At 42.7% G+C, this 27146-nt stretch overlaps 2 protein-coding genes across 2 annotated transcripts in view; one reads left to right on the top strand and one right to left on the bottom strand.

The window, feature by feature from the left end:
* The window catches only part of Myo6 (myosin VI), a 146660-nt gene extending 142455 nt beyond the window's left edge, over window positions 1-4205 (top strand). Inside the window, 1 exon segment of the mRNA XM_052715203.1 lies at window positions 140-4205. Within this exon segment, the coding sequence (XP_052571163.1) occupies window positions 140-339 (200 nt within the window). The 3' untranslated portion in view covers window positions 340-4205.
* Window positions 4206-5349: 1144 nt separating this feature from the next.
* Window positions 5350-27146, bottom strand: part of Impg1 (interphotoreceptor matrix proteoglycan 1) — a 116264-nt gene continuing 94467 nt past the window's right edge. The window contains exons 14-16 of the mRNA XM_052729495.1: window positions 12183-12378; window positions 7955-8021; window positions 5350-6401 (exon numbers count right to left, since the gene is read on the bottom strand). Of these exons, the coding sequence (XP_052585455.1) occupies window positions 6324-6401; window positions 7955-8021; window positions 12183-12378 (341 nt within the window). The 3' untranslated portion in view covers window positions 5350-6323. The remainder of the gene's footprint in view (window positions 6402-7954; window positions 8022-12182; window positions 12379-27146) is intronic.

Here is a 27146-nt window from a genome sequence, read left to right on the forward strand (position 1 = left end):
GAGAACTTAATAAGATTTCCATCTTAGAGAAATAGTTACAGGCTCTCAAATCTGTGAGAATTGTTAGGTGTTCCAGGAATAGCACTCATAAAAATGCTGTGCAAAGAGATGGTAATTTTGTGATGTCTCCTGTCTGCAGGCAAGGATGACATGGAGATGTGTGAGTTGAATCTCGAGGAGACGGGTCTGACTCGGAAGCGTGGCGCTGAGATCTTGCCCAGACAGTTTGAAGAGATCTGGGAGCGCTGTGGAGGCATCCAGTACCTTCAGAGCGCCATTGAGAGCAGGCAGGCCCGGCCCACCTATGCCACGGCCATGCTGCAGAACCTGCTCAAGTAGACCGCAGGCTCCCAGCCTCGCCCTGGCCCACAGGCAGGGAGGTGATCGGAAGGCTCACCATATCCTTGCTCCCGGTAGAACGCCTTATGCAAAGTGAACAGGTTTTATTAATCATGGAGTTTGTTAATTTGTTCAAGGTTAATTAAGGTTGAGGTAGTGGATTCAGGACCAAAAAAGAGAATAGCCCTGATCCCAGTGGTGACTCGCACCTCTGGCTGTTCTCGTGCCTTCTGCATGGGGACAGAGTCCATACTTCTCACTCTGCACACTGACTACCTTAAGTCCATGGTGATTATTGTCAAGGATGAGCCTTTTTTTAAATTTCAAAATATTTAATTTTTTAAAAGGATGACACAGTGCCTTTATAACTGGGGTAACGAAATCTTAGCTTAATTTTGTGCAAGAATTAAGGTACTTAAAATGATTAAGGCACAGAAGTTTTGGGTCTAAAAGTTGCATTTTGTCTGCTTTCTCAGAAATCCATGGAAATGGATTTACCTCTTCCTGCAGTGTGCTTAGCCTGAGTGAAGCCCAAGTTCTAGATTCTGGAAAGAGCCTTAATGTATAGAATGTATTACATGCAGAAGAGGTGCTAGGCATATGCAGCATTGATGTAGGGCGCTTTTCGCCAAGCTCTGTGTTCCTCTTGGAATCTTCTAGTTCATGGTTGAGTCAAAGCAATGCAGATCATTTGAATGACTGGAAGTTCTGATACAGCTTTGTTTCATTTTGGAAGGGGGTACAGGGTGAGGTGGTGCTGTGACCTTACTGGACCAAATTCAAATCCTGTCCCCACCCCATCTCAACTGTAATTTTTCAGTTCAAACCTTGTCTAAGTTATTTCCTGTGATTTAAGCTGGTGTACTGCTTCAGACTTTTCTTGTTCCTGTCCCTTTTCCGGGCATCTGTTTTGGTCTTTGAAATGGGGTAATTGTAGGGCTGTTTTGTAAACTTGGTAACTCAGAAGCCCTTGTACCGAGGCAGGGCTTGTTTCATGCTGCAGGCAGTTTTTAAAACACTCCTTCTGTGTGCTGTTGGTCCTGATCAGATGTCAGCAGCTGGAGCTGATATTTATGACTTTAATATTAGGAACTTAGAGACAAAACTACATCAAGGAGTTATGGTGACACCCAAAGGAGTCTTTGTTTGTATTTTAGAATAAAAGTAGAAAGTAAAATTATTCTTTACACTCCCTTCGTTTTTAAATACCCTAACCTTTGAAATTTCAGGGGGGTTTTTTTCTTTAGAAAGATACCTCAGTTAGGAAATATCTACCAGCTGATGAGATTAATGTGTAGCAGCCGCAGATTCTGTTGTCACATGGTCCTCTTAAAATGTCTTAGTACTGAAGTACTTATTTATTGTGATGCTGTGGAAATGATTGTTCTGTGTTAAGGAAGTTAAATGGCCCTATCTATACTAATAACTGAAAATGTGAATGGGGTTTTCTTCTGGAGCTTGTCTTACTGCTTAGGCTCATACAGCATTCGGTCATTTGGTGATTGGTGGCAGAAGGTGTAGTTCCTGAAATAAACAACCTATTTTTTTCTCTTTCATCTCTCCCCTGTGATTGGTGTCTTTATTTGTGCAGGATAGCAAATAAACTTTATTTTCTAATCATCAATGAGTAGTATAGTCTTTGAAAAAAGTCTGGGGGCCTAATTGATTGTTAGTGACTTGTCAGCTCAGCACTATTTTCTGTAGCACTTTTATGTATCTTCTGGATCCGTAAATTAGCACTAGATGAAAAATTAATCAAAAAGTGGAAATTATTATGACAGAATTTAAAAATTTAAAAAAATGTATAGGAAATATAGGACAACAAAACATTGTTGAAAGGTTTTGTGTGTGTGTGTGGATTTTGACTTTGGTAATTCTACAGTTAACTGTCAAACCGTTTTCTTCCTAATTATGTCACCCAGCTGTCCTACAATTTTTCTGTTTCAAGTGGTCTCCTGAGTTAATTTTGCCAAGCAGGAGAACTGCCCTAATTCAGGCAGGCCTTGAGCCTTCTACATGTCATAGCATAGCACTCAGATCCTTCCAGACAAACTTCAGGACATCATTTTTGGGGACACAGCAGAAACGATGTTCTGTGAGATGCCGATCCAGCCTCTCTTCCAGGTTTTGTAGGTTCAGATCCACAAAAGCCGTGTGAGAACTGGGGGTACCCAAGTCAACTAACTCCTATTTCAATCAATCATTTAAAATGATAACTTTAAACCCGTATGCTACATATGAAGAAATAATTCCTCTAATGCTTTTCAGTTCCAGTTTCTTCCAAAGTGTGTACATTTTAATAGAATGTGAAACAATACTGGCAGGTGTTTCCCTGTTGGATTCAGTTGTGACACAATGTCCAAGGCCAGCAGGAGCTGCGCTCTCAGCAAGAACAGGGAGTTTGTAGAGGCCTGGTATGTTCAGAAGCTGCAGCCCCTTCACTGTCAGGGAGTCAACACCTGTGCAGGACTATGCAAAGAAGTAAAATGACTGAGAGCAGCCTGCCCTAAAGGGTTCTGGGGAAACAGGGTCTCACTCTGGCCTGGATAAATGTCTTTCCAGGCCAGTGAACCCTCCTGTTTCACAAGCAACCACAGCTTAAGGCAAGATAAGGAGATGTTTGTGAGATTTAGACAGTACAAAGCACAGGCAAAATAATAGTAAGAATAGCTACTTATTGCATGTGATCTTTATTAATTGGGTTGCCTTTTCTATGTTGGGGATCGAACCCAGGGCTTCATACAGGGTAGGCTCTGTCATGGAGACACCTTCCTGGCCTGTAGTTGGATACTTTTGGAAGATAGTTTTACTCACAGGTTATTAATATGGTTCTCAGGGGATTCAAATATGTAGACCTTTGGTTTCTTAAAATAGCTTTAAGATACTTGGATCAGCAGAATATTTATTGAACTAATCAGTCAGTTAATACTAAGTTAATGAATGATAGTCTTACTTCCTTACATGAAAAAAAAGTTGTAGAAAGCCAGGGAGGTCATACAATTTGTACTTGACCATGAAAAAAATATGCCTTTCCTCCAGCTGTGTAGCAAAAAAAGTGAAAACAATGTTTTGTTTGCTTAGCCAGTCCCGGGAGATTTACAAATGGTTGTTTCTGTATTTCCCCATTTATCTTTAACATTGGTAAATAAGTATTGAGTTTTAATTTCTCCCAGAAGATACACTAACAGCGGGGGAGGGAAGGGCAGAGGACATTTAACAATGAGGATAAGGATGAGGTGTGGGACAGTGATAACCATAAGGGCAGTAGTGGAAGAGATGGGAAATTGTCCATCCCCTGAAGACTGCACGTCAATTGGGAAACACTGATACAAACATTCCTGGGTCCTTGCTGAGTTTTAGGATGCATTTGGTACGACTCACGGACAGAAATTGCGGTTAGTAAACTTGGATATTGAGTCACCTGGTGTGTAGATCTTAGCAGGTAAGAATGGTGCAGCTGAACTGGAGGTGCCCAGGAAAGAACATGGCATCCTGTACACGAGCCTTGTGTGAGGGTAGGTAGAGAGCCTGCCCATGGCAATGCCTCATCTTTTGACTACTTCCGGCAATTCAAACCAGTGTCTTTTTTCTCCAGCACTAACCTATGTATGAAGTAACTTTGATTCTTGGAAGTTTCCCAGGAGATAATTAGGGAAATTTAATACACATTGAAAACTGCATAATCTTTAATCTTAATTTTCATAAAGAAACTCAACTTCAAACAGGTTTATTAAGTGGCCACTTTTCACTTCTGGAAATTTGTCTATTTGTAATTGTTAATTTTTCTTCATGAAGAGTGTGTATCTAATACTTTCTTAAAATACCAATGTACCAGAAACTCAAATAAATGCCTTATATGTAGAACACCTGTGTGTGTCGTGTGCCTTTAATACAGGGTGTGAAATGTCCCACTATTGGTAAATCTCCGGCATGGTGTCTTGGGGTTAGAGCCCCTGCTAGGTGGCTATGTGGAGAGTCAGGCATTCCAGGAGATAGGCAGGGCTGTGGGTGAGCTACTAAACCCATTTGAAACTGGAGGCAAACCAGCCTTGGATGTCTCCCCCCAGACTCTGACGAATCTGTGGGAAGAGAACGTTTGTAAAACCTGGTGACCCAGAGAAGAATCCACCCTAAGGTTCTGAATACCAGTCTGTGTAACTCTACGAGGAGTGTGGAATCTTCCATGCTCCTCCTAGTGGGTCTTTGAAAGGGAAGGAGACTAATGTCTCCCTTCACTGCTTTTTCCCAGATGCCAAAAGATGGATGAGCCGCAGAGTAAGAAGCATTTAGCCTCAAATGGGATGCCTCCCCGCATTGTGTAGAATGTTTCATCTGCATAGCAGCTTCTCTGTAAAAACCTGCCCTGCTCTGCTTAGCACAGGACTGAAATGTGGATGAGAGGGCTGGGATTGGAAGGGGTGGATAACTCCCTTTCCTTATGTAAGCATTTCTCGTGCTGTGGTTGGCCACATGCTTTTACAGTTCTGTTTGCCCCAAATACATTTGACAATTGGACATTTGAAGGAGATGTGGAGATATGAATTCTTCATCCAGTAGCACATTAAATGTTGAACGGTATTTCATTGGTGCCAATATAGATACATACAGGACAGTTTGAAGACGTCGTTCATCTGGTGGAAAACGGGCACATTATGTCATATTATGCAATCCTCACCGTGCTTTCCTTCAAAACCGTCCTTTGGGTACCAACAAGAAGAGTAAGATTTTCCCATGATGTGTGTATCTGAGCCTCAGTTTCTCTTTCTTTTGAAGAGCAATTCAGAAATCATTGGCAACAAAATTACTACGTAAGCAAGAACTGTTTATACAAAAACCAGAATGTCTAAAAACTAGAGAGAGCTGGGTGGAGTTGGTGTGGGGGAGGCGGTGATGGGGGAAGAGGAAGAAACACACACACACACACACACACACACACACACACACCACACACACACACACACACACACGGGGGTGGGATGGGGGGTGTGGGGAAGGAGGAAGGAACTGTAGTGTAGATCATAAATATAGTCATCACAGTGCTTGATACTACATTCATACATGAGAAACCTGACCCTCACACAAGTGATCATCTTTAAAATTAAAATATTTTTAAAATTTAGATTTTAAATTTATGTGTATGAGTGTTTTGCCTGCCTTCTTGTATGCAGACCACATGCCAGCCTGGTGCCTGCAGTAATCAATTAGAAGAGGGTGTTAGATCCCCTGCAACTGGAATTATGAATACTCGTGAACTGCCTTGTGGGTGTTAGGAACTGAACCTGAGTTCTCCAGAAGAGCAACAAGTATTCTTAACTACTGAGTCATCTCTCCAGCCTGCCTCCTCACTCCCAATTAAAAAATTAATTAAAAAATTGTGTGGGTGCATTTGTTTGTGGTTATGTGCACCTGAGTACAAAGGCCAGAGGAGGGTGCTTGGGTTCTCTGGAGCTGGAGTTGCAGGTGCATGTGAGCTACTCAGTGTGGGTGTTGGGATCTAAACTCAGGTCCTCTGAAAGAGCAGTATACACTTTTAACCATTTAGCTATCTTTCTAGCCCAAATAACAATCTTATAAATGATTATTCTCATATATAAAAGAGCCTGATCCCTGATGCTATACAACCCACAAAACAAGTTGTACTTGTTGGAAATAAGCTTTAAGTAATAATTTTAAGACAGAAACAGGCCAACCTGTTTGTTTGTTTTTTTTTTCAACTTGAGTACCATCCAAAAATAGTCAAAATGTGTTCCACTGATTTCTTTGAGTTTTGACTAAAATAATGTACCCTCCTCCAGGTTTAACCAGTTATCAAATACACGCCTATTATAGCTGAAACATGTTGGTTCTCAGTGTTAACTACATGCCTAGATTCCAATGACCACTGCCTCCATTTTTCTGAAGTTAACAGAATGGATGCACTTTTCTTTAGGAAAGAAAGTTGCCTTCCAACATACTTTAAAATATAATGTGTATGTTTTCAGTTTTTAGTTTCCTTCCCAATCCTGGTGGTCAAATTCTTCAAGTTCTTTAGCAGATAGTTTATAATTTCTTTTCTTGGCTACCTGGAAGACAAAGAGTTTTATTTTAAGAGCCATGCAAGGTCAAGTCAACAGTTAATTCTGGTCCAAATTCCATCGGTGGGGTCAGAGGGTGGGCTTGCCATTTAGGAAATCTTTGAAAGGTCAGAATGGCTTCCATTTATTATTAACTTTATAACCCACTGGGACTGCATTTCCTCCCCCTCACGCCCCCCCCCCCCCCCCCCCCCCCCCCCCCCCGCTTTTTTCAAACCTAAATACATTTCCAGAATGATTGTCTTTTGGAGCAGAGATGGCAAATAGTCTGTGCATGAATTTCACCACATTTCTTCCTATTTACAGAAGACACCACTAATCTATTAGAGCATTCTTCCCTAAAAAACACACATGTCCTTCAGCTACCACAATGCCTGTAACCTTGGAGAATCAGCATTCATGTTTGTTGATTGTTACTATTCATCTATTTTTTTTTCTTTTATTCACTGGGAACCTTCATTTGACACATGGTCCTTAACTCTCTCTGGTATTTCAAGATTCAATTGGTGTTTGCTTCATCCTGGATGAAACATGTTGTCTCTTGGTGTTAGCTTTATGCTCAGGAGGTTGACAGTTGAATACAGTTTTCCTTAGGGAAGCAAATCACCTCTCAAAGTAGCATCAGTTTTTTTTTTTAAATCAATATCAGATCCTATATCCTGTCATCATTTTGTGGCCCTTATCTAAACTTGCTCTGTTTCTTTAATTTTCCTGGCTTCAAAAATTCAGATGGCACACCTCATTCTCAGTATGCAACTGAATACAAATTATTATCCCTTCTAGTCTTGTTACAGTGCCCTTGATTGCATGTCAGCTGGAAACCACTTCAGGTGCAGGCCTGAGGAATGTGTGTTATTGATTGTCTCTAGGGTGAGCACTGGTTACTTCCACCGATTGTTAATATCCAAGACTTCATATAATTTTTCAAAATAGGTAATTTGGGAAAAAAAATGTCCACTATCTTTCCTCTCAAAGTTCTTTTACAAAACTAAAGCTCTGTAGATTTTACATAACCAGACTATAGATCACTTTTTTAAAATAAAATAATCTTGGTAAAATAGCTTAATTGTCTTATAAAAGAGACTTGAGCTTTGAAGACTTTCTGAAATTGCTCACATTTCACAAATAATGCTGCTATATGGCTTATTTCAAAACAGAAAGAAAAAGAATGTAAGAATAATTTACATGAATTACTCAGTACCACAAATATTATTACTTGGAAATTTTCAGTTTTGCGAAAACACATTTGGGTACCAACATATTTTCCTCGAGAAAAGATTGGGAATATTATAAAATACTTAGTTTCTTCCCGTGATTTCATTATTTTGTCTATTTCAGTCGGCGAGTGTTCTGTCATCCTCCTTGCACCAGGAAATACCTCCTCCCACCCATACTAAGTTTTGAAAGTCTACCAAATAAAGAATAGGTGCTTGACGTATCTCCACTAAAATTTTACAAAAACGGTACAGAATTGGTTCTATTTTTTTCTCAAAATTCAAACGACTTCAAACCAATATATAATGAAGAAAGTACAACGTTACCTTGTTTTGCTGGTGTAACTTTTTAACCCTAGGTGGGTGGGCTTGGTTTGTAAAGTGCCCTGGGGGCCTGCAAGAGAAAGCAACAGTGTCATCCTTGGCCTCCACGGAGAGAGCAGCTACCGTCTCGTGCTATTTTGGATTTGAAGTTATGACAAGTGAGAACGGCTACCGCAGCCTGGCAGGTGCAGCCACTGCAGTTTTGCCTTTCAGATGGCTTACTTTGTGGGGAGGCACTGGTCTCAGGAGGGTTGACAGAAACTCACGGGAAAGATAGGAGGATAAACTCACCATGCAAGGGCCAGTTACTGTTCAAGCCGAGCTCTGGATTGTGACAGCTCTAAGAACTCTACCAGAGCATCTTCTTCACAATGCTATTCAAGAAAGGGTTGATTGTAACTGGTGTATATAATTCCAGACTGTATTATGTGATACAATTTCTGTCCATAATAGATATGTTTTCACTTTTTATTTTTCATCATAAAATGGGCATAATAGCTGGAGGTCTTCTTTCTATATAGGTTCCTTTACAAGTAGACGTTTATTTCTCCTAATCTTTTAAAATATGTATGTGCGTTGCTCTGTTTCTTTATTTTTAGTTTTTTTGATGGTTCATGGCTTTGTATAACAGATTTTAGTAAATGTCACCCTCTGCTCTCCGGTCCACGCTACTCCCCTTTTCTGATGAGACTCTTTCATTTCTGAGCAATGATATGTTTCCTCACCCTTGATAACAATCAGACCTTAATAGCTTCTCTTCAGGTGTGTGCCCACTGTATCTGGGTATAGAAAACAGAAAGACTGATATGGCCTAAACTTGTTTTGGGTGCACATGGGCAAGGTGAAATTGTGTCCTCTGGTACATGTTTAGGAACAATTTTATGCCTTACCATCCATGCCTATGCATAATTAGGTATGCATATGATTAAAATCAGATGCATTTAAGATGGGACATGCCTGGTAGGAACAGTAAATTATATAACCCAATCTATCAATCAAGGTAGAGAACTATCAAAACTATGCCTTTTAGTAGCCAGCTATTCCTTATCTTAGATTCCATAAAAAGAGGTTCCAGGCTATAGCCAGTGAGCCTTGAGTATGCTCATTCATGCAACCCACTGTCTTAAGAGTGCATCCCTCTGTAATCCACGTGGTTGCATTACCTTCTGTAAGTCCATATGAGCCCTTATTCTCAACTGTTTCGGTAAGAGCCCAAGAACCTAGATGCACCTGGCCCAGACCAGAAACACCAATAATGAAAACAATGATGCAAACATTCATGCGTACAAATCTTAGTGAATAGATGCAACTTTAAAATTGTTTAAAAGTAGAATACCTGAGTCACAATGAAATGTTTAGAGATGCTGACAAGTTTTTCTTGATGTCTTTCTGATGTGCAGGTCCACCAGCAGTGATGGGTAGGAGCAGTGCTGCCCTTGGCTCCACATTATCTGCCCTGGATATCATCAACCTTCTTGCCAAACTCATGAGCAGCATATAGGATCGTAACTGTGCTTGTTCACCCCTGCCCCCAGTGAGACTGAGCATCCTCGGTACTCAGTGGACTTTGGATTTCTTCTGTGAATAACACCTCTGTATCCATTGTTCATTTTATCATTAGGATGTTTGTCTTTTATTGACACTCTGAGTCTCATTATTATAGACAGTAGCTTGTCTATAGTATTTTTCTTTAATCTTATTTATCTATTAGTTTGATTTTTGACCCCCCCTCCTTGCCTGCCTGCCAGGGACATATTAATGTCTTCTGGGGTGGGTATCTAGTTAGCATGGCCTTTTTAGATTATAGGAATTTGTTTTGTTTTATGGAGAGAGAGTCTGGAAACTGGAAACTTGAACTTGCAGCAGTCTTCCTGACTCAGCCTCTGAAGTGCTGGGCCACCATACCTGGCTCAAGCCATCAGACACATATTTTCTTCATGCTTAGGTGGCTCTGCTTTTGTAAATAGGAAGCGGCTGTACTTGAGCCCTGAGTACCTAGTTCGTTCCTCCCTTGTTGAGTTGCCCTGGTTACTAATAGAAATGCCCCGGTATAGAAGGAGCTTTTTGGAAGTTGCCGTTGCTCTGCTTATCACCTCTCTTGCTGTTGCCAATATTATTTCATGTCAGTTTGCTATCCTGCAGAGAAACCACACATTGCTGTATTTTATCATCTTTCTTCTCTTACACTTTCTCATTTCCAAAGGAACTTTAGAAACAGAATGTCAAACCCATCCGAGACCATGTTAGTGCCTTAACTGTAATGAACATGGAGATAGCCATGGAGTAGCATCAGCCTCACTTCCGGGGGTGGATACCCTGCACTGCATGTTCTTGGGGGAAAAACTTTGTGATGCCACTTCATGGTGGGCTCTTTCAGTCTTGTTATCCAATAAGGAAACTACATTTAGAGAAGGAATACATGCATGATCACTCAACCATTTCTGATTCCATTACTAAACTGCACTCTTAACCACACTCTGACCCCAGAACATTGCTTCCTAGTCATGTTCAGGTAGTTATTTTAAAAGTGTTGATGCCTTAATGGAGCAGGGTGAGTATTATTAAAGAAAAGAAGAACTCTCTCTAGTTTCTTGCAGATGGAGTTCTTGGTGTTAGATGACCATGTGCCCTGGTGTGACATTTGGGAGTGCGGCCACTTGAATGAGCAAGAGGGGAGTGAGGGAACCTGAACCACCCACCAGCCATCTCACACACCGACAGCAAGCATTTCGTTGTGTGCCTGGAGGCTGTGGTTGAGAAAGGCTGGCTGTGTTCCAGAAAATGGCCCACAACTGGCCCATGCTGAAGCCCTTGAGTGCAGAGGTTGCATGGCAGACCTTTTCTGGGTAGCACTGGACACCTCTGTGTTGTTTCCTGCTCTCTCCTAACCACACACTGATGTCTGATCACATCTCAGTTCCTTCTCATGCCCACTGAAGTGCTTCCCTCATCCATTCTGATTCAGGTAGAAATCACACTACAACACGGACTAAGACTGGACCACTGTAATCATTAAAAATGATGCTATAGAAAATACTTCATGATGGGAGGAGATATTCGGGCTGTGGAGATGGTTCACTGGATAAAGTTCTGGTCGTGCAAGCATGAGGACCTGAGTTCAGATCCCTAGGACCCTCATAAGCCTGACAGGCAGTGAGTGTCATTAATCCCAGTGATTCTCTGGTGAGATGGAAAGCGATATGGAACCCACGGAAGCTTGTGTCAAGCTAGCCTGGCATATGAAACAGTAGACAAGAGACCCTGTCTCTAGCAAGGTGGAAGGAGAGGAAAGACACCCAGGGTGGACCTCTGACTTCTACACACATTTGGTAACACATACACACACACACAGAGACACACAGACACAGACACACAGACACACAGACACACACACACACACACACACACACACACACACACAGAGAGAGAGAGAGAGAGAGAGAGAGAGAGAGAGAGAGAGAGAGAGAGAGAATGAGATGCCTATCAAACAAGTCAATGTGGTTCCATGCTTTGTTAAAAAAATTCTTAAATTAATTCACCACAAATATGGACACCAAGAGAATGAGTGATGTAATGAGTTGGGCAGCCTATTGCTTCTAACTTTCTATATTGTTTAGTTTACTTATGATTAATGATGCTGTTGCACTTGTAAACAGAATGCCCCACATTACACACACACATACACACACACACACACACACACACACTCACACACACACACACGGTGAGGGCAGTAAGACAGCTCAGGTCTTTCTTGCTTCTCTGTGGGACCAGTGCAAATACTAACAGAAGCTCTGTGCAGGGCTCCCAAGTGTGACCCTTGAATCACAGCCCCAACTCTTCTTGAGCCCCGCCCCCACCTCTGAGTCAAATGCAGGGCAGAGAAAGGTGAGAGAAATGTTTTCACAAGGCTTCTGGAGATTTCCTTCACCTACAAAAATGACTCTCTTTTTGTCACCAACAACACTGCAATAGTATCATTTTGATTTCTTAAATATCACGTAAGTGTATTACAATGTATTTACACTTGAGAGCAAGGGCACATTAAAGAAGCTCTTGGCAAGCAGGATCCCCTGCTTTGTTTTATACGTAAGTAAATTAACATAAAATATTCAAAATAAAACTTCTGACTGGTGGTCTAGAGGAGCACATGAATTTATCCACACAGTAGCTTTCTCAGAGTATGAGCAATGGATACTTCTTGGGTCTGCTATCTACATGCTTGACCTACCTGCATGGAGCTGCCTGTCCTCGGCCGACCTCACATGTCTTTCCAGGGGGACAGAGATTCAGGTCCTGGTAGTCCAGGGTCCTGTGGCTCTCATGCCCCTGTCTGCAGCGACACTCTGCTTCCTGCGTCCACTCATTCTTTATGCACCGGGCAAATTTGCCACAGTCCAGGAATTTGCAGGGATCCGCCTGATCAGCTGCCAGAGACAGGGCAGATTTTGATGAGTTCATGGATATCTAAACAGTGTGACTAGCAGCAGTCAAAGGTGAGAGACCAAATGTATTTACCATTGCTCCATTTGGGAATGGGTTGTACTGTAGTGGTAATTAGGCTGGAGGAAAATGAGAAGTACACTTTGTATCTTTGATAAATGAATCTAGACCAGGGCGATAATATATTTAGCTTTGCTATAATTATGTGCAGACTTCGGAGCACAGCAAAGTCATCTGGAGGCCTCGTTCAGACAGATTCCTTCAGAGGGGGAATTATACATTGAGAGCATCTCAGGATGCTTTGTTCTGGAGCACACTGGCCCTGCCAGCCTGCCCTTGCTCCTATAGAGCTGACACGGAGCGCACACCAAAGCAGAGTCCCCAAGCACTGGCAGCAGAACTGCAGGCCATCATCAGATAGCTGTTCTTTCTGCATTGAAAGGGTTTTCTTTTTAATCCTATTACTGTGTCCATTATGTACACAAGCCCAGGGCCGACAGTCACGCATAAAACCTCTCTTTCCTGAAGTCCTGGAAAGTCATTTACACAGTTAAGTCTATATAAGGAACCCAATCTGTAGTCCACTATGAGTTTGAATATGAAGATGAATTGGAGCCAAGTCAACCCTTCAGGAGTGGTTTGGACCTGAGGGTTTAAAAAGACTCAGTGAGAAAGACACCTGCCATGAAGCCCGATGACCTGAGATCAAGTCCCTGGAGCCACATGATAGAAAAGGAGAACTGACTCTCATAGGTTTGCAGTTCTGACCTCAGTATGTACTATAGCATATGCGCCCCCCATACAACATATAATATACACATATAAATGAATGTTATGAAAAAAATTAAAACTAGCTTCTCTTGCATGTTTATGACTGGGACAGGTGTTCCCACCAGAGACAGCAGCACAGGCAGAGGCACAGAGGGGAGGAGAGAGCAGGAAAGCCTGCTAGCAAGGATCAGAGGCTTGTGAACGGGAAGGATCGGAGTTAAGACGGAGAAGGCTGATGACATCATTTCTGAATGCCACACTAAGGCATATGGACTTTTAAAAAAGCCATTTCCACATTGCCACCTCCATGACCCCACATTTCCATGTTTCAGGCACACAGCATCCACAGAAGGTTTTTGGCCCAAGGGAAGAGTATGATTAGAAATGTGCTTTAGAATATGCAGAATTAGAACTTTTATGTATTTAAATGTTATGATGACTTCAGAAACCCTCTGGTCCAATATTTCCCCCAGTGGGAACATTTATGGAACTCTGACTCAGCAGGATTTGATATGCTTTATACTGAAAAGGGTCATGCTGGCTAAATAAGGTGTTAAAAAATGCCATGTGACTATTGATGAGAATATAAATTTGTGCGGTCATTATGGAAAACAGAATGTTGGCAGCCTCCAATTAAAAACAGAACCACCAATGATCCAGCAATATCACTACTGGGTGTGTGCATGTGGTGGTTTGAATAAGAATGGTCCCCATAGGCTCTTGTATTTGAATGCTTAGTCACCAGTGAGTGGAACTGTTTGAAAGGATTAGAAGGATTAGGAGGTGTGGCCTTTTTGTAGTAGGTGTGGCCTTGTTGGAGGAAATGTGGGGATGGGTTTCAGAAGTTTCAAAAAATGCCACACCAGGCCCAATATCTCTCTTTCTGCCTACTGCCTATGGGTCACAATGTGAAGCTCTCAGCTGTATGCCCAGCACTGTGTTTGTCTACATGTTGCCATATTCCCTGCCATGATGAGAGTAGATTAACCCTCCAAAACTGTAAGCAAAACCTCAATTAAATGCTTTCTTTTTATAAGATCTGCCTTGTTCATGGTGTCTTTTCACTATTAAGACAGTAACCAAAGAAAAATGAAATCAGTACATTGAAGAGGCAGCTGCAATCCCACATTTACTACTGCTGTGGGATGTTCTGTATGTCAAATGTGTTGCTGATTAGTCAATAATTAAAACACTGATTGGCCATTGGCTAGGCAGGAAGTGTAGGCGGGACAAGGAGGAGAATAAAGCTGGGAAGTGGAAGGCTGAGTCAGAGAGACACTGCCAGCCGCCACGATGAGAAACAGCATGTGAAGATGCCGGTAAGCCACGAGCCATGTGGCAAGGTATAGATTAATAGAAATGGATTAATTTAAGCTGTAAGAACAGTTAGCAAGAAGCCTGCCACGGCCATACAGTTTGAAACCAATATAAGTCTCTGTGTTTACTTGGTCGGGTCTGAGAGGCTGTGGGACTGGCAGGTGAGAGAGATTTGTCCTGACTGTGGGCCAGGCAGGAAAACTCCAGCTACATACTACAGCACTATTTATAGTGAGAACAACTAACTGTTCATCAACTGATCGGTAGGGCAGTTTACACACACACACACACACACACACACACACACACACACACACACACACGGAATACTATTCAGATGTAAAAACAAGAAATTTGTCTGGAGAGATGATTCCATGCTTAAGAGCAAATACTACTTACTGTTCATTTCCCAACACCCACACTGGGTGGCTCATAACCACCTGTCATTATAGCTCCAACAGATCTGACACCCTCTTGTGCCTCTGTGGGTACCTGCTCTCTGCTCTCTTTCTCTTTCTTTTTCTCTCTCTCTCTCTCATAAGAGTAAAAACCTAAAAATCAAACAAAACCCAAGAAATCCTTTCATTGTAACACATGACTGAGCCCGGAGGACATTATGTTAAGTAAAATAAACCAGGCACAGAAGGAAAGATACTTCATAATCCCACTTACACATGGGATTTAAAAACATTGGTCTTAAGAGTACAGCAATGGTTGCCAGATTCTGGGAATAGCAGGTAGGAGGGAGGGGTGGGGATAGATTGGTTCACAGGTGCTAAGTTACAGTCAGATAAGAGGAGAAAATTCTAAGTGTCCTATGACACGGTCCTGTGACTATGACTAATAATAATGCATTTTGTCTCTCAAAATAGCTAAAAGAGAATATTTTGAATATTTTCATCATGAATAAATAATACATGTTTAAGATAATGGATATATTAATTGTCTTGATGAGAACAAAATGTGTACATATGCTGAAACACTACATTGTTTCCAATAAATATGTACAATTATTCTATGTCAACCAAAAATAAAGCAGGAATATAGTGGTATGCACCTGTACTTCTAGCCACTTGGGAGGTCTGCTTAAACTCAGGATTTTGAGGCCAGCCTGGACAACACAGTGAGACCCTCTTCTTTAAAAAGAGCAATAAAATAGAAGTTAGAACAAATATATTCTACAAAATAAATATAACAGGTGTCCCCCACCACCCATGTCCTTTTATCCTCCAGTACCACCCCTTTCTATTTTTACCTCTAAATCTTGTGAGATCATTAATAGGCTGTGTCTACTGTGACTCTTCTGTAGCTAGCTGCTCCAACCAATTTGCAGAGCAAGAAGCTGTGCAGGTGGATGGGTTGAGAATTGGGATGCTATATTCTCTACATTCCTGCAGGGCGCTGCTTTGTGGTGGGATTATCTGAGTGAAAGAGATGCATGTGACTCACCTGGGTGTTTGAATAAGAAAATGTCCTTAAAAAAAAACCCCAAAGAAAAAAACCCCAAAACAAAACATGATTTGGGTCTCCTGGCAAGGCAGACTGCTGAAATCTTTGTGTGAGGCTGTATTTCTCTGTAGCTTTTGGGTGCCACACGTGATCTAGCTTTGCCATCTCATGGTTCTCAAAGCTGCCATGTTGAGGGACTGTGTCACTGTTGAGGCAATAACTCGAATTCCCACTGACAGCCCAGATGATTACACATCCACGGCCTGCTTTAGTAAATCACAAGTGTTAGCAACTTCCCACGCATAGTTGTGTGCTTGAAAACAGAAGCCCGGGTGGGGTGCGGGGAGGGGGCGCTCCACTTCTTTCTCAGCAATAGATATTTAACTTGGACAGCCGGCCAAAAAAGCATGGGTGCTTCCCCTCTGAGGCCAATAGCAAAGGTGTGAAAACTGAAGAGTACGTCTAGAAGAGAAATGTTTCTGATTTTACTGTAATTTCCTTTCGTCCTTCCAGACACATATATCATCAAAGTTGTACAATGCACAGGCCGCATTGGGGCAATGACTTTAGCCAAATGTGGGGTTCCTGAATCAGACATGAAGGACGAAAGTAACCATTTTATAAGTTAATTCGTATCCTCCTGTTATTTATTCAGGACCAGTCAACAGAGAGGAAGGAGACTTTAAATCACCAGGCTTAGGTTTTGTTTGCAGTATATAGCTTTCTAGATACTAAGATAACATCCATTTATTCGACAAATATCAACATGGCCTTTCAAAACTTTCAGCAATAAGAATTGGTATGGGCAGTTTTATGTCAACTTGACACAAGCTAAAGTCGTCTGAGAGGAGGGTACTTCAAATGAGAAAATGCCTCCATAAGATCGGGTTGTAGGCATGCCTGAAGGGCATTTTCTTAATTAGTGATTGATGGGGGAGGGCCATTGTGGGTGGGGCCATTTCTGGGCTGGTGGTCCTGGGTTCTATAGGAAAGTGGGCTGAGCAAGCCATGAGGAGCAAGTCAGTAAGCAGCTCCCCTCTATAGCCTCTGCATCAGCTCCTGTCTCCAGGTTCCTGCTCTGTTTGAGTTCCTGCCCTGACTTCCTTCAATGATGAACAATGACATGGAAGTGTAAGCCAAACAAACTCTTTCCTCCCCAACTTGCTTTGGTCATGGTGTTTCATGGCAGCAACAGGAACCCTAAGTTGCATTTTTTATTTTAGGACAGTATGCATTTTTTATTTTATCCATATAAAACGTTTACATCTTTGTAAACTTTTGAAAATAGAAGGTGTGTTAGAGATTTTTCTAAACTAACTTGGTCACTTAGCAGCTGAAGAAACTGAGACTCAGTGAAGTTGGATGTTGCTAAGAACATGCCTCTTTATGGTTAGGTCTCTAACAGGTTCTCAATTCTGTCAACTTGTGGACTGTGTGACATGATCCAGGGAAGGACACAGCCCCAAGGCAGAGCTAGTGGGGTGTTTGCTAATATGGCAGATGTTGGCAATCACAGTTAATTAGTCTCACAACGGAAGAGGTTGTGCTTACAAGACTAGTTTAAGAAGCAACTCTCACAGCTTCCTTCCACTGCATTAGCTTTAAAGTATTATCCCAATGATAATTACCTATACACGGTGTAGCCACAACCTAAAGTTCATTGTCTCAAGGTTGTCCCATGGCTTGAAAAGAGGACAAAGGAGACCTGAGATCAATAGCAGACTACAAAAAGAGATGCCATTTTATGGGGAAATATTTTTCCCTATAATTGAGTCATAATTAAATAATATGTGGATTTGAGGGAATGGAGTTTTCACAAATTGATTTATAGACTAATTGCTCCATAATTGTTTTAACTTCTTGGAATTGCTTCAATCTCTTTTAAACATTTTTTTCCTTTTTGAAGATGATCACACACTGTAGATCAGACTGCACTAAAACTCACTCTGTAGCCTAGGTTGTCCTCAAACTTGTGGTAGTCCTCCTGCCTCAGCCTCTGAGTGGCCACTATGCCTGGTTACACAGATTATTTTTCTGTTGGCTCTAGAAAGGAGCTTGTCAAGAACGCCCATTATGGTCAACTGATGCTTAGCATGGTTTGGAAAATCCTCTGGGGCTTAGCATAATTCCTTGATGGCAAAATGACTTAACATTCTATTTTTACTTCATGTGGATGATTCTTCTGTGCACAGATTATAATCTCTCAACAGGAGCAGCCCGGGATCCCTGGCATTAGTGAGGTGAGAGTGTCAGTAGCTACCAGTGTGCAGTGATGGGGAGGTTCAGATCCATCAAGGCACCAGGAGGATTTGACCTAGTGTTTAACATCCCATGTGGATTCTCACTATAGGCAGAGAACACTCAAGCCATTGTTTAAGAACATATTTCTGAAATGTCCCCAGGGATCATGCATGACCCAGAGCCTCTAGCTACCACAGGAGCATAAGCTTACATTGTTAAGAGCCATTATGGGATTGGCACTACGCCAAGCACTTTTGATACACATCTTCATTAATATTCTCTCTCTCTCTCTCTCTCTCCCTCTGATATTCTCCTCTCTTAGTCCCCGCCCCCCCCCCCATTTCTCTGTGTAGCCCAGGGTTTCATGGAACTGGCAATCCCCCTGCCTGAGCCTCCTGAGTGTCAGGCTTACAGGTGTGAGCCATCATGCCTGGCTCTGATACTACTTTCACACTTCAGTCGGCAAGTATGAGCCAAGATCATCCATCTCTACAACGTTTGGGTCTCCACATCATCCTAGTGGCTCAAATACAGGGTTTCTGTGATACATGCTTCAAGGCCCCATGGAGTTGAGAGAGTGTGAGTGAGCGTGGACAGGAGCCCCCTCTATATCAGCACCTCCCCTCACTGACTGATTCAGGCTTTCGTGAATATTTCTGTTGAATAAAGGCTCTCCCAACTAAACAGAAGCTTACAGTGCTCTGTCAGGAGGCAGAACATTGCTCGGAGGAAGCATGAAAGCTCCATTTTCTTTTCATCTGTTCAACACGACAGCAGTGAACACAACTTGAAATGGGTGCACCGCTGTGCAGGGCTTGGAAATGTCCGGATCTTCTGAGCTTTTTGGTGTAGGCATATTTTCTGTATCACTTTCCTGGATTTGCTTACATAATGTGTTTTGTATGCATTTCAAAGATCCTGGAAAGCTTCCCCAAACTGCTTGCTGAGGAAGGTGCATCCTACCTCTTCATCATGCAGGCAAAACCACCTGAATGTCCCCTACTGCCTGGAATACTTTGGAGCATTTTACAGATCGTGTTTAAAAGATTAAGGTTCTTGGGGCTGGAGAACAGTTACTGGTCAGATGTTAAGAGCACTTGCTGTTCTCCCAGAGATCCTGGCTTCAGTTCCCAGCACCCTGTGGCTCACAAGCTTCCATCATTCCAGTTTCAGGGGGTTCAATGCCTTTTTCTGACTTCCACAGTCACCAGGTACGCCACCTGATGCACATACATATAACATAAGCAAAACATTCCTATATATAAGATAAAGAAACCTAAAAAAAGCTTTTAAATTTTAAAAAGCATGGGAAATTAGTGTCTTCATGAAGATCACAGGTCCTTGATGGTTTAAGACTCTCTTTTTCAAGTCTGTTTCTGGTCTCAAGTGAATTCATTCATATTATTCAGATTTTAAAGTAGAGTTTTCCTGCTTCCCCTGGGGTCTGAGGATCTTTCACCACCCAGGCCTCCAAAGGTCTTCCGCTGCAACCCACCATCCCCAGGACCCCCTCGCTGCCTTCTTTACTATTGACTCTCTTTCTCCTCCCAGCACTTACAAAACCAGCACCTTGCACTGTTCTCAGGGCGCTCACACACTGGGAAGAAAGCAAAGCATCGTCTTTTGGCCAAACCCAACGAAGGGTAACATTTCAGCTGGGATAAAGTCAACCTTTACTAGAACCCCATTATTCTCCTCTCTGGGGAAATGGACAAGACAGGAGGTGGTTTTAATGGGGGATGGGAGAGAGAGGTCAATACAGAAGGAAAGGGAAGGAGGAGGAAAAACAACAGTGAGGATGTCCTTCGTATAAGTATAAGTTTGTATGTATGCATACACAGTTTGAGTGAAGTTCCCCTTCTTGAACTTACAGTATTTCCAAGAGCCATCGACTATCTGATAAAACCCCCAATACCAAGCATGAGGAACCCTTTTTCTAGTTGTTGGCCAGGGAAGTTCAAGAGACTCCTTGAACAACATGGGCTATTGCTGTTGCTCTTAGCTGCCTCCCAGAACTTGAAGGCAATCTCTATTGCTGAAGACATCCTAATCTTTTTCCTCTTCTTCTTCTTCTTCTTCTTCTTCTTCTTCTTCTTCTTCTTCTTCTTCTTCTTCTTCTTCTTCTCTCCTCCTCCTCCTCCTCCTCCTCCTCCTCCTCCTCCTCCTCCTCCTCCTCTCCTCCTCCTCCTTCTTTTTTGAGACAGGGTTTCTTTGTGTAGTTTTGGTGTCTGTCCTTGATCTCCCTCTGTAGACCAGGCTGGCCTTGAACTCACAGAAATCTTCCTGGCTCTGCCTCTCAAGTGCTGGGATTAAATATTCTTTGGACATGAAATTTGGGGGATCCAAACTGGATCTGATCTGAAAACCTGCTCTTGGGGATTAGCTGTCATAGCTCTAGAAGAGTCTGTGTAACCTTCCCTAGGAAAGAACCAACCAATAGTTCTACCCAGCTGTGACACTACATAACCAGCGTGGCAGGATACCCATAAGGGTGCAAAAATGACATTCATATCTTGGTGGCAACCAATAGCTCTCTGATTGGATGTAAAGCCTGCTTACAGAAGGGAAATCATGCTTTGTACTGGAAACCTAGCCAACTACACATGGCTAGTAAGGCCATGGATCTTAGAGGAGATTCTATTACTACCACTTTACTAAATCAGTAAATACTTCTTTAAATACTTCTTAAATGCATTCAAAATTTCTGTCTTTAGATACAGAGGTAAGTGTATAAAGATACACTTCTTTTAGCTCTCACCCCTCATCAAAGAAATGCTCCTCTTTGCAACAGACGGAGACCATTACAGAAATCCACAACTGATCAAAAGAGAACAACTGATTGCAGTGTGTCCAGCCCTAATGGATACATCTACAACATCATTCCTGCAACCAAGGTTCAGGGACCACCTTAGAAGAGATGGTGGAAAGACTGTAAGAGCTGGAGGATCAGGAAAATCTGCTGTGTGTCTCCTAGAAATGACAGGGAAGCTACCCCCATGATGACTCAACAATGTGTCTGCTAAAGAAGACTTGAGAGGGACAGCAGCAGCCGACATGCTAACGTGGAAGGAGAAAATCTCGTGGGGTCTCACCCAGAGACAAAGAACACGAGCAACCAAGGAATACTGAGAGTGGGAGAAAAAGTCTTTCTCAAGGATGAGCCCCTAATTGGTTGTCTAGTGCTTGAGAGAAAGAAAGAATGAAAGGAAAGAAGAAAGAGAGAGACGGAAAGACAGAAAAGAAAGAAGAAAGAAAGAGAAGAGAAAGAAAGAAAGAAAGAAAGAAAGAAAGAAAGAAAGAAAGAAAGAAAGAAGAGAAAGAAAGAAAGAAAGAAAGAAAGAAAGAAAGAAGAAGAAAGAAAGAAAGAAAGAGAAGAAAGAAAGAAAGAAAGAAAAGAAAGAAAGAAAGAAAGAAAAGAAAAAGATCAAGTTTCCCTTGGGTTGGCCTGTGCCATCCTCCCCCGCAACCTCAAAGCGATGAAATACAGTGCTCACTAGATGGCGCTCAACAGCAAAAGAAGCAGAGAAGTAGTGGAACTGAAGCGTCCAAACTGATTTTTGTTTTTTTTGTTTTTGTTTTTTTTTTTTTTTAAAAAAAAAAACAGTTAGGGCGCGGTGGGGAGTGGTGGAGGGGGCACCGGATCGCCAGGCGCGCCGGTTCCCAGGATGTTGATGGGGCTATCGCTGCTCCGGGATTTCCGCGGGGACCTGGCTTGGGAATGCGGAGCGCACTCCCTGGGCCATCTGTTCCTTTCCCGGGTCCCATGCAGCGTGACCTCCCCAACCCAGGGGTGGGAGACCCGGAACCTGGAGCCACCTTCAACTGCAATCTGCACCATCGCAGTCCTCGGTGCTTTTGGGATCCACAAAGATAATAATTGTCTTTAAAATCAGAAGACTAAAACCAATAGACCCAGGCCGGATGATGGTCAATTCCAGATCCAAGCGTTTTTTACATGTAATTCTAATAGTCCTTAATAATCAGTGTTAATATTCATGAACCCTAAGGGACCCCAAGTCCAGGAAATCCTAATGAGTCCTTGGTACTCTGTCCCCTTGTCAAAGCTTGGGGCTCAGTGGTTAGTAATGCAGATAAGTTTCTGGAGGAAGGACTGAGATAAGGCGGCTGTTCCCACCTTCTCACATCTGCCCATCTTGAGGACACTGCGGGGCAGTCTGTACCTTCAGAGGGCATGGCTGCTCAGCCTTTCTGGATTGCAGTGGGAAACCCTTGAATCAGGGGAGAGTTGAAGGGCCTATTTTCAGGCCTGACCGACCTTCTGTGACTTTCTCGCTTTAGGTTATGAGGAAAAGAATGTCTTAAGGAAGCTCCATGAGATGGTTGGTATGTGGAATGGAGGGCACAGATTGAAACTGAAGTGGGTTCAGGTATATCTGGCAGAGCAGACAGTGTTGGGGGGTCCAACAGGAAAGAGTTAAGTGGAAAATTATCTCAGGAGCAAGGGACCCACAGCATGACCCAGGAAACAGGGTCAAGGGCACAGGAGGCAAGTTCCTTCATAGTAGGGCTCACTAGGTGGTGACACCTGGAAGTTTGGGAATTTGGTTCCTGAGAGTAAACAATTTTTTTTTTCCATTCTAAAATTGTGGCACAATACTATATGAAATTGAATTTGGAGAAATGGGAACTTTAGTAGAATTCACTTAGGATTAGACTTCAGTGTGTAGTCAGTAGATGGTTTTTCAAGAGCCTGTTCTATAGACTAGGGTACAGTCAAAGGGTGCACACGGACCGACTTTAAATTCCAGCGACTACAGCAATTGGTCATTTTTGTGGCAGGTTCTTATTATTTTTCCCCCCATACAGTTTCTCCAACAATAATAAAGGAGTTTGGGGATTATGCCTATTCTGTGTATTTATTAAGATTAAAAAATAGTGCCAATTAGTACTTGCGATTATTACTGGTTTTATTGTCTTTATTGTGTTGAGTGACATCTACCGCCTTCTCACTGGTGACTACTAAATGGGAATCTGGCAAGTAATGTATTTTACTGTGAGAGTGATTTTTGTTGATCCACAGTTTAGCTGAAAGCATCTTGGATGGCAGCCTGTAATTAATTCCGACATTTGCCATTTGCCAGCCTCGAGGTCTGCCTGTGTGTGAGGAGGCTTCTTAGGAATTCAAGGGGAGAAGTTATATGTGGTTTTGCATTCTTGAGCTCTTCAACAGGCACAGTCAACTGGTATAAAAGCCCTACATGCTTCTGAGGAATTTTCATAGCTGCCGAAATGAAAGACGACTCCGTTGCTGGCGATGCTGGCAGAATACAGAGCAAACTGTGACTTAGTCTGTTTTTCAGTTTCTAAATCACAGATACTTGTATATCACAGATCCATTTATTTGAGGAGTTCTCAGAAGGGGACTAGCAAACCAAATGCAGTCACAGGAGTATTAGCCGTGAATTTGGTTGAATGGAGTGCTTCTCTCTCAGAGGACATGGGCGTTAAGATGCTGATTTGAAGATGGAGGAATATGCCCATGAAACGCATGTGACAATCTTCAGGTTGTTATTGTCTCACTTAGTTAGGCTGCTCTCCAACTCACTGTGGGAAGGTGGGAGGGTCACTTCGGAGGGAAAGAGTAGAACCGTGTGGATGATGTTGAGACTCTCCTTTCCCCCAAACCTCACCAAAGTTTGGCCTCTGCCCTGGCTAAACCATTAGCCTGCCTTTGGCAAGTGTTTGGATGCCCACTGACTTGTCCCCATACATGACCTCAACTGCTGATACAGCTGCTCCCACCAACAGCATCCCCTTGCTTCCTTCCCTTCTCCAACTCCCCTTTGTGTGGTGCTGCATTAGAGGCAGGGGCTACACCTCTTGCTTTCTTTGCTGGCACCCTCATTGTGCTATTAGGGTTTCTCACAGCGGTTTCTACTTTTCTTTTCCTCTCATGATACCCTTTGCTCTGGTTCAGCCTTACCTGCTTGCTGGCCCTGCTTGCCACATATACGCTGCCAGGCTGAGCTTCTCTCCTGACCCCTAGAATGCTTCATAGGGAGCATTGGGTTCACCTAATTTCCATTTCCTTAGCAGGGGACAACACTCCCCCTTCCATTTTTTTTTTTTAAACTTTACTTTCTTAAAAAGGGATCTTACTCATTTTGTACTTTTTGTATTTAAATAAAAAAAAATTCATGTAAGTACCACTCTTTGTAACTGTGTATTTTTGTTAAATATTTTCCCAAAATGCAGCATTTTGTGAATGATAAACAGCTTTTAGCATACTCAAAGGACTGTTTAGGACTTACTTCACAGACATTTTGAATGTTCCAAAATGTGTTAAAGTTTAACTCTAGAAGACTTTGTATATTGGGAGAGTCTGGGCAAGAAAAAAAAGTAGGATACCGATATGGATTCGAGCAGATCTGACAGGGCTCTGAGGTGACCTGGTTTCTCTCACTTTCTGTTTCTTCTAGCCAGAGTCCCCCCTTTCTCCCTCCTCTGTACCACAGCTGCCACCACATTGGAATAGCAGCAGTACCCTGAGTCTACCAGACACGTCTGCACTTTCCTCCTGTCCTGTAATAGTCCCTCCCTCCCTCCCTCCTCTGTGTGGGTTGCTCACACATCAGGACCCAGCCCTTTTTTACCCCTTGACTACTAATTCCACCCTGTTTCTCTTAACCTCTGCAGACTCAGTTGTCTCTCTGTCTCTGTCTGTCTGGTTCTGTCTCTCTGTCTCTCTTTCTCTCTGTCCTTCATATCCCCGATGCTAACATCCAGATTATGGTTCTTAACAGGTTCTAGTAAACCATTTTGTATTTGTTTTTGTTTCTCTTGCTAGGGAGTGAGCTCTTTGATGGAAGAGATAGGGTTGATTCATCTTTCGGTCTTGGTCTCCATAATAATGTCTGGCTCCTGGCAGATGATCCACAGTTGTGTCTGTGGATGGACAGGAACCCATGCCATAGTTACATTAGCACTTACTTTTCTGTAATAGGCAAGAAAAGGGCCAAAGGGAGTAAAAGGTTGCATAACTGCTGATGGCTTTGGAAAACATTACCCAGTATTTGGGAATGGAGAGAAGAACCGACAGTGTGACCTTCAGTACTGTGTTGGAACACCGGCGGAGCTGCCGGTGCCCACCCCATTAGCTGTCTGCCGTCGTACAGCTTGCAAACTACGGATGTTTATTTCCTTAAACGTTTTTAAATGGTTAGATTCTAAATAGTTATATAAGTGCTTACATAATATTTTCAATTTTTCCTCTTGGCTTGCAAAGCTTAAAATGTTTACTCTCTGGCTCCCGCAGAAAAACTTTGCTGATGTGTGGAAGACAGCCACTTGGTTTGCCTCACTGTTTACTATTGATTGTGGCCCAGGCATTTTATGACTGTAAAAGCTAGATGTTAACACACAGAAAACCATAAAGCTACAGCATTTGCACTTTCTGGTTTAGAGTTACAGTCTTATTTTCCCATTCCCTTTTTTTGTTCTCTGGCTATAGAAAATCTGTTTCTAGCCCCTCTTCCCACAAGCCTTGCAGCCTAATGATTCTCGTAGAAGTTAAATGAAACTTTGGCGCATGCCCCCTGCCTGTTTGTAGGGCAACTGTAGCTTTCATGTTTTGAGGGAGATTCTTGGTGCAGGTGGAAGAGGCAGGGGTGGGCAGGGCAGGTGGTTTTGGAAGCCAGGAGAAACCTTGGTAACCAGGGTGGGAAAGCCTGGTCGTGTATAGCGCTGGCTTATATACGACTTTTCTCAACAAGATAGGGAGGCAAAGGAAAAGGGTAGAAATGCAGAAACTCAGCGTTGCTACAGTGTCTTGCTGCCTTGCCTGGGAACAGGTTAGACTCACAGGATGCCTTTGTCACTTTTCAAAGATAAGCTCTTGGAGTTCTCTCCCATAGACAAAGCTAAGTATTTATGCTCAATACATAATGCTGCTAGTGGCTGCCTTCTCTCTCTCTGAGCTTTCCCCCATTTAATTCTCTTTAAGAGAGACTTTCCTCAGACAGACTGTGCCGGCCTCACTGAGTTCCAGCATACGCTCAGATGATCAAGACTACAAGCAGAGGGGTCTCCTGTATTTGCCAAAAGCGACCTGGAATTATTAGGGCCTTTGCTTGTCAGTGCCCACAAGCCTCTCTCCCTTCGTGCGCCTGGACCCACACTCCTGTGTGTCAGCCCTGGCCTTGTCTATCTGAACAGACCACACCAGCAGTTCAGCCAGGTGAGTGGGGGTTTAAGGCTCATTTACACCTGTCTTCATTCGGCAGCATCATCTGCCAGGTAGCAGCAGTTGGGGGGAAGAGGAGAACACTGTAATCTGCCCACCCTGTCAGTCACCAGGACAGCTTCTACTCAGATACATCAGCGAGGGGGGGAAACCCGGCTTAGCTCGTCATTCTGAAAAACTAGGGGCAAAAGAGCTGTCACACTGCTCGATAGGAAAGAAAACGACCGGAAAACCCCCTGCACACTTTCTTTACCGATTCAAAATGTAGACACTTACTTATTTTTTAACGGAAATGGGAGAGGGGGGGATATAGCATTGCCTCTGGCTTCTGTCTCCAGCACTACAAGTAATAATAAAAATATTTGCTTATTCCCCCAAACTAAAATTGTACAGGAGTTCTAGTGATAGGACATGTTACTACAACTGTACTGGACTGTTTTTTTTTTTTTGTTTTTGTTTTTGTTTTTTTTTTAAAGAACAATGCTTTAGATTTCATGTTTTATAAGACATGCAAATTCATGGAATTAAGAAATTAATGCTTTTTTCAAGCAATAGTGTTGAGTTTTGGGTTTTTTGGAGAGCTGCCTCTATGTTCTATATTGAAACAAGGCTGCAAAGAGGGGCAGAAGGGGAGGGTCACATGTGAATCAGGGTGGCCGGCCTTCGTGTGTCTGTCCAAGTGTGTACCTGGTTGTCACTTGCTTTTGGCTCTTCCTCAATAGCCACCTGTTGTAAGTATTCTAGTATTATGTAATATACTAGAATTGCACA

This window comes from Peromyscus californicus, unplaced genomic scaffold, assembly GCF_007827085.1.
Source record: "Peromyscus californicus insignis strain IS unplaced genomic scaffold, ASM782708v3 Scaffold_11__1_contigs__length_118956290, whole genome shotgun sequence".
Classification (NCBI taxonomy): Eukaryota; Metazoa; Chordata; class Mammalia; order Rodentia; family Cricetidae; genus Peromyscus; species Peromyscus californicus.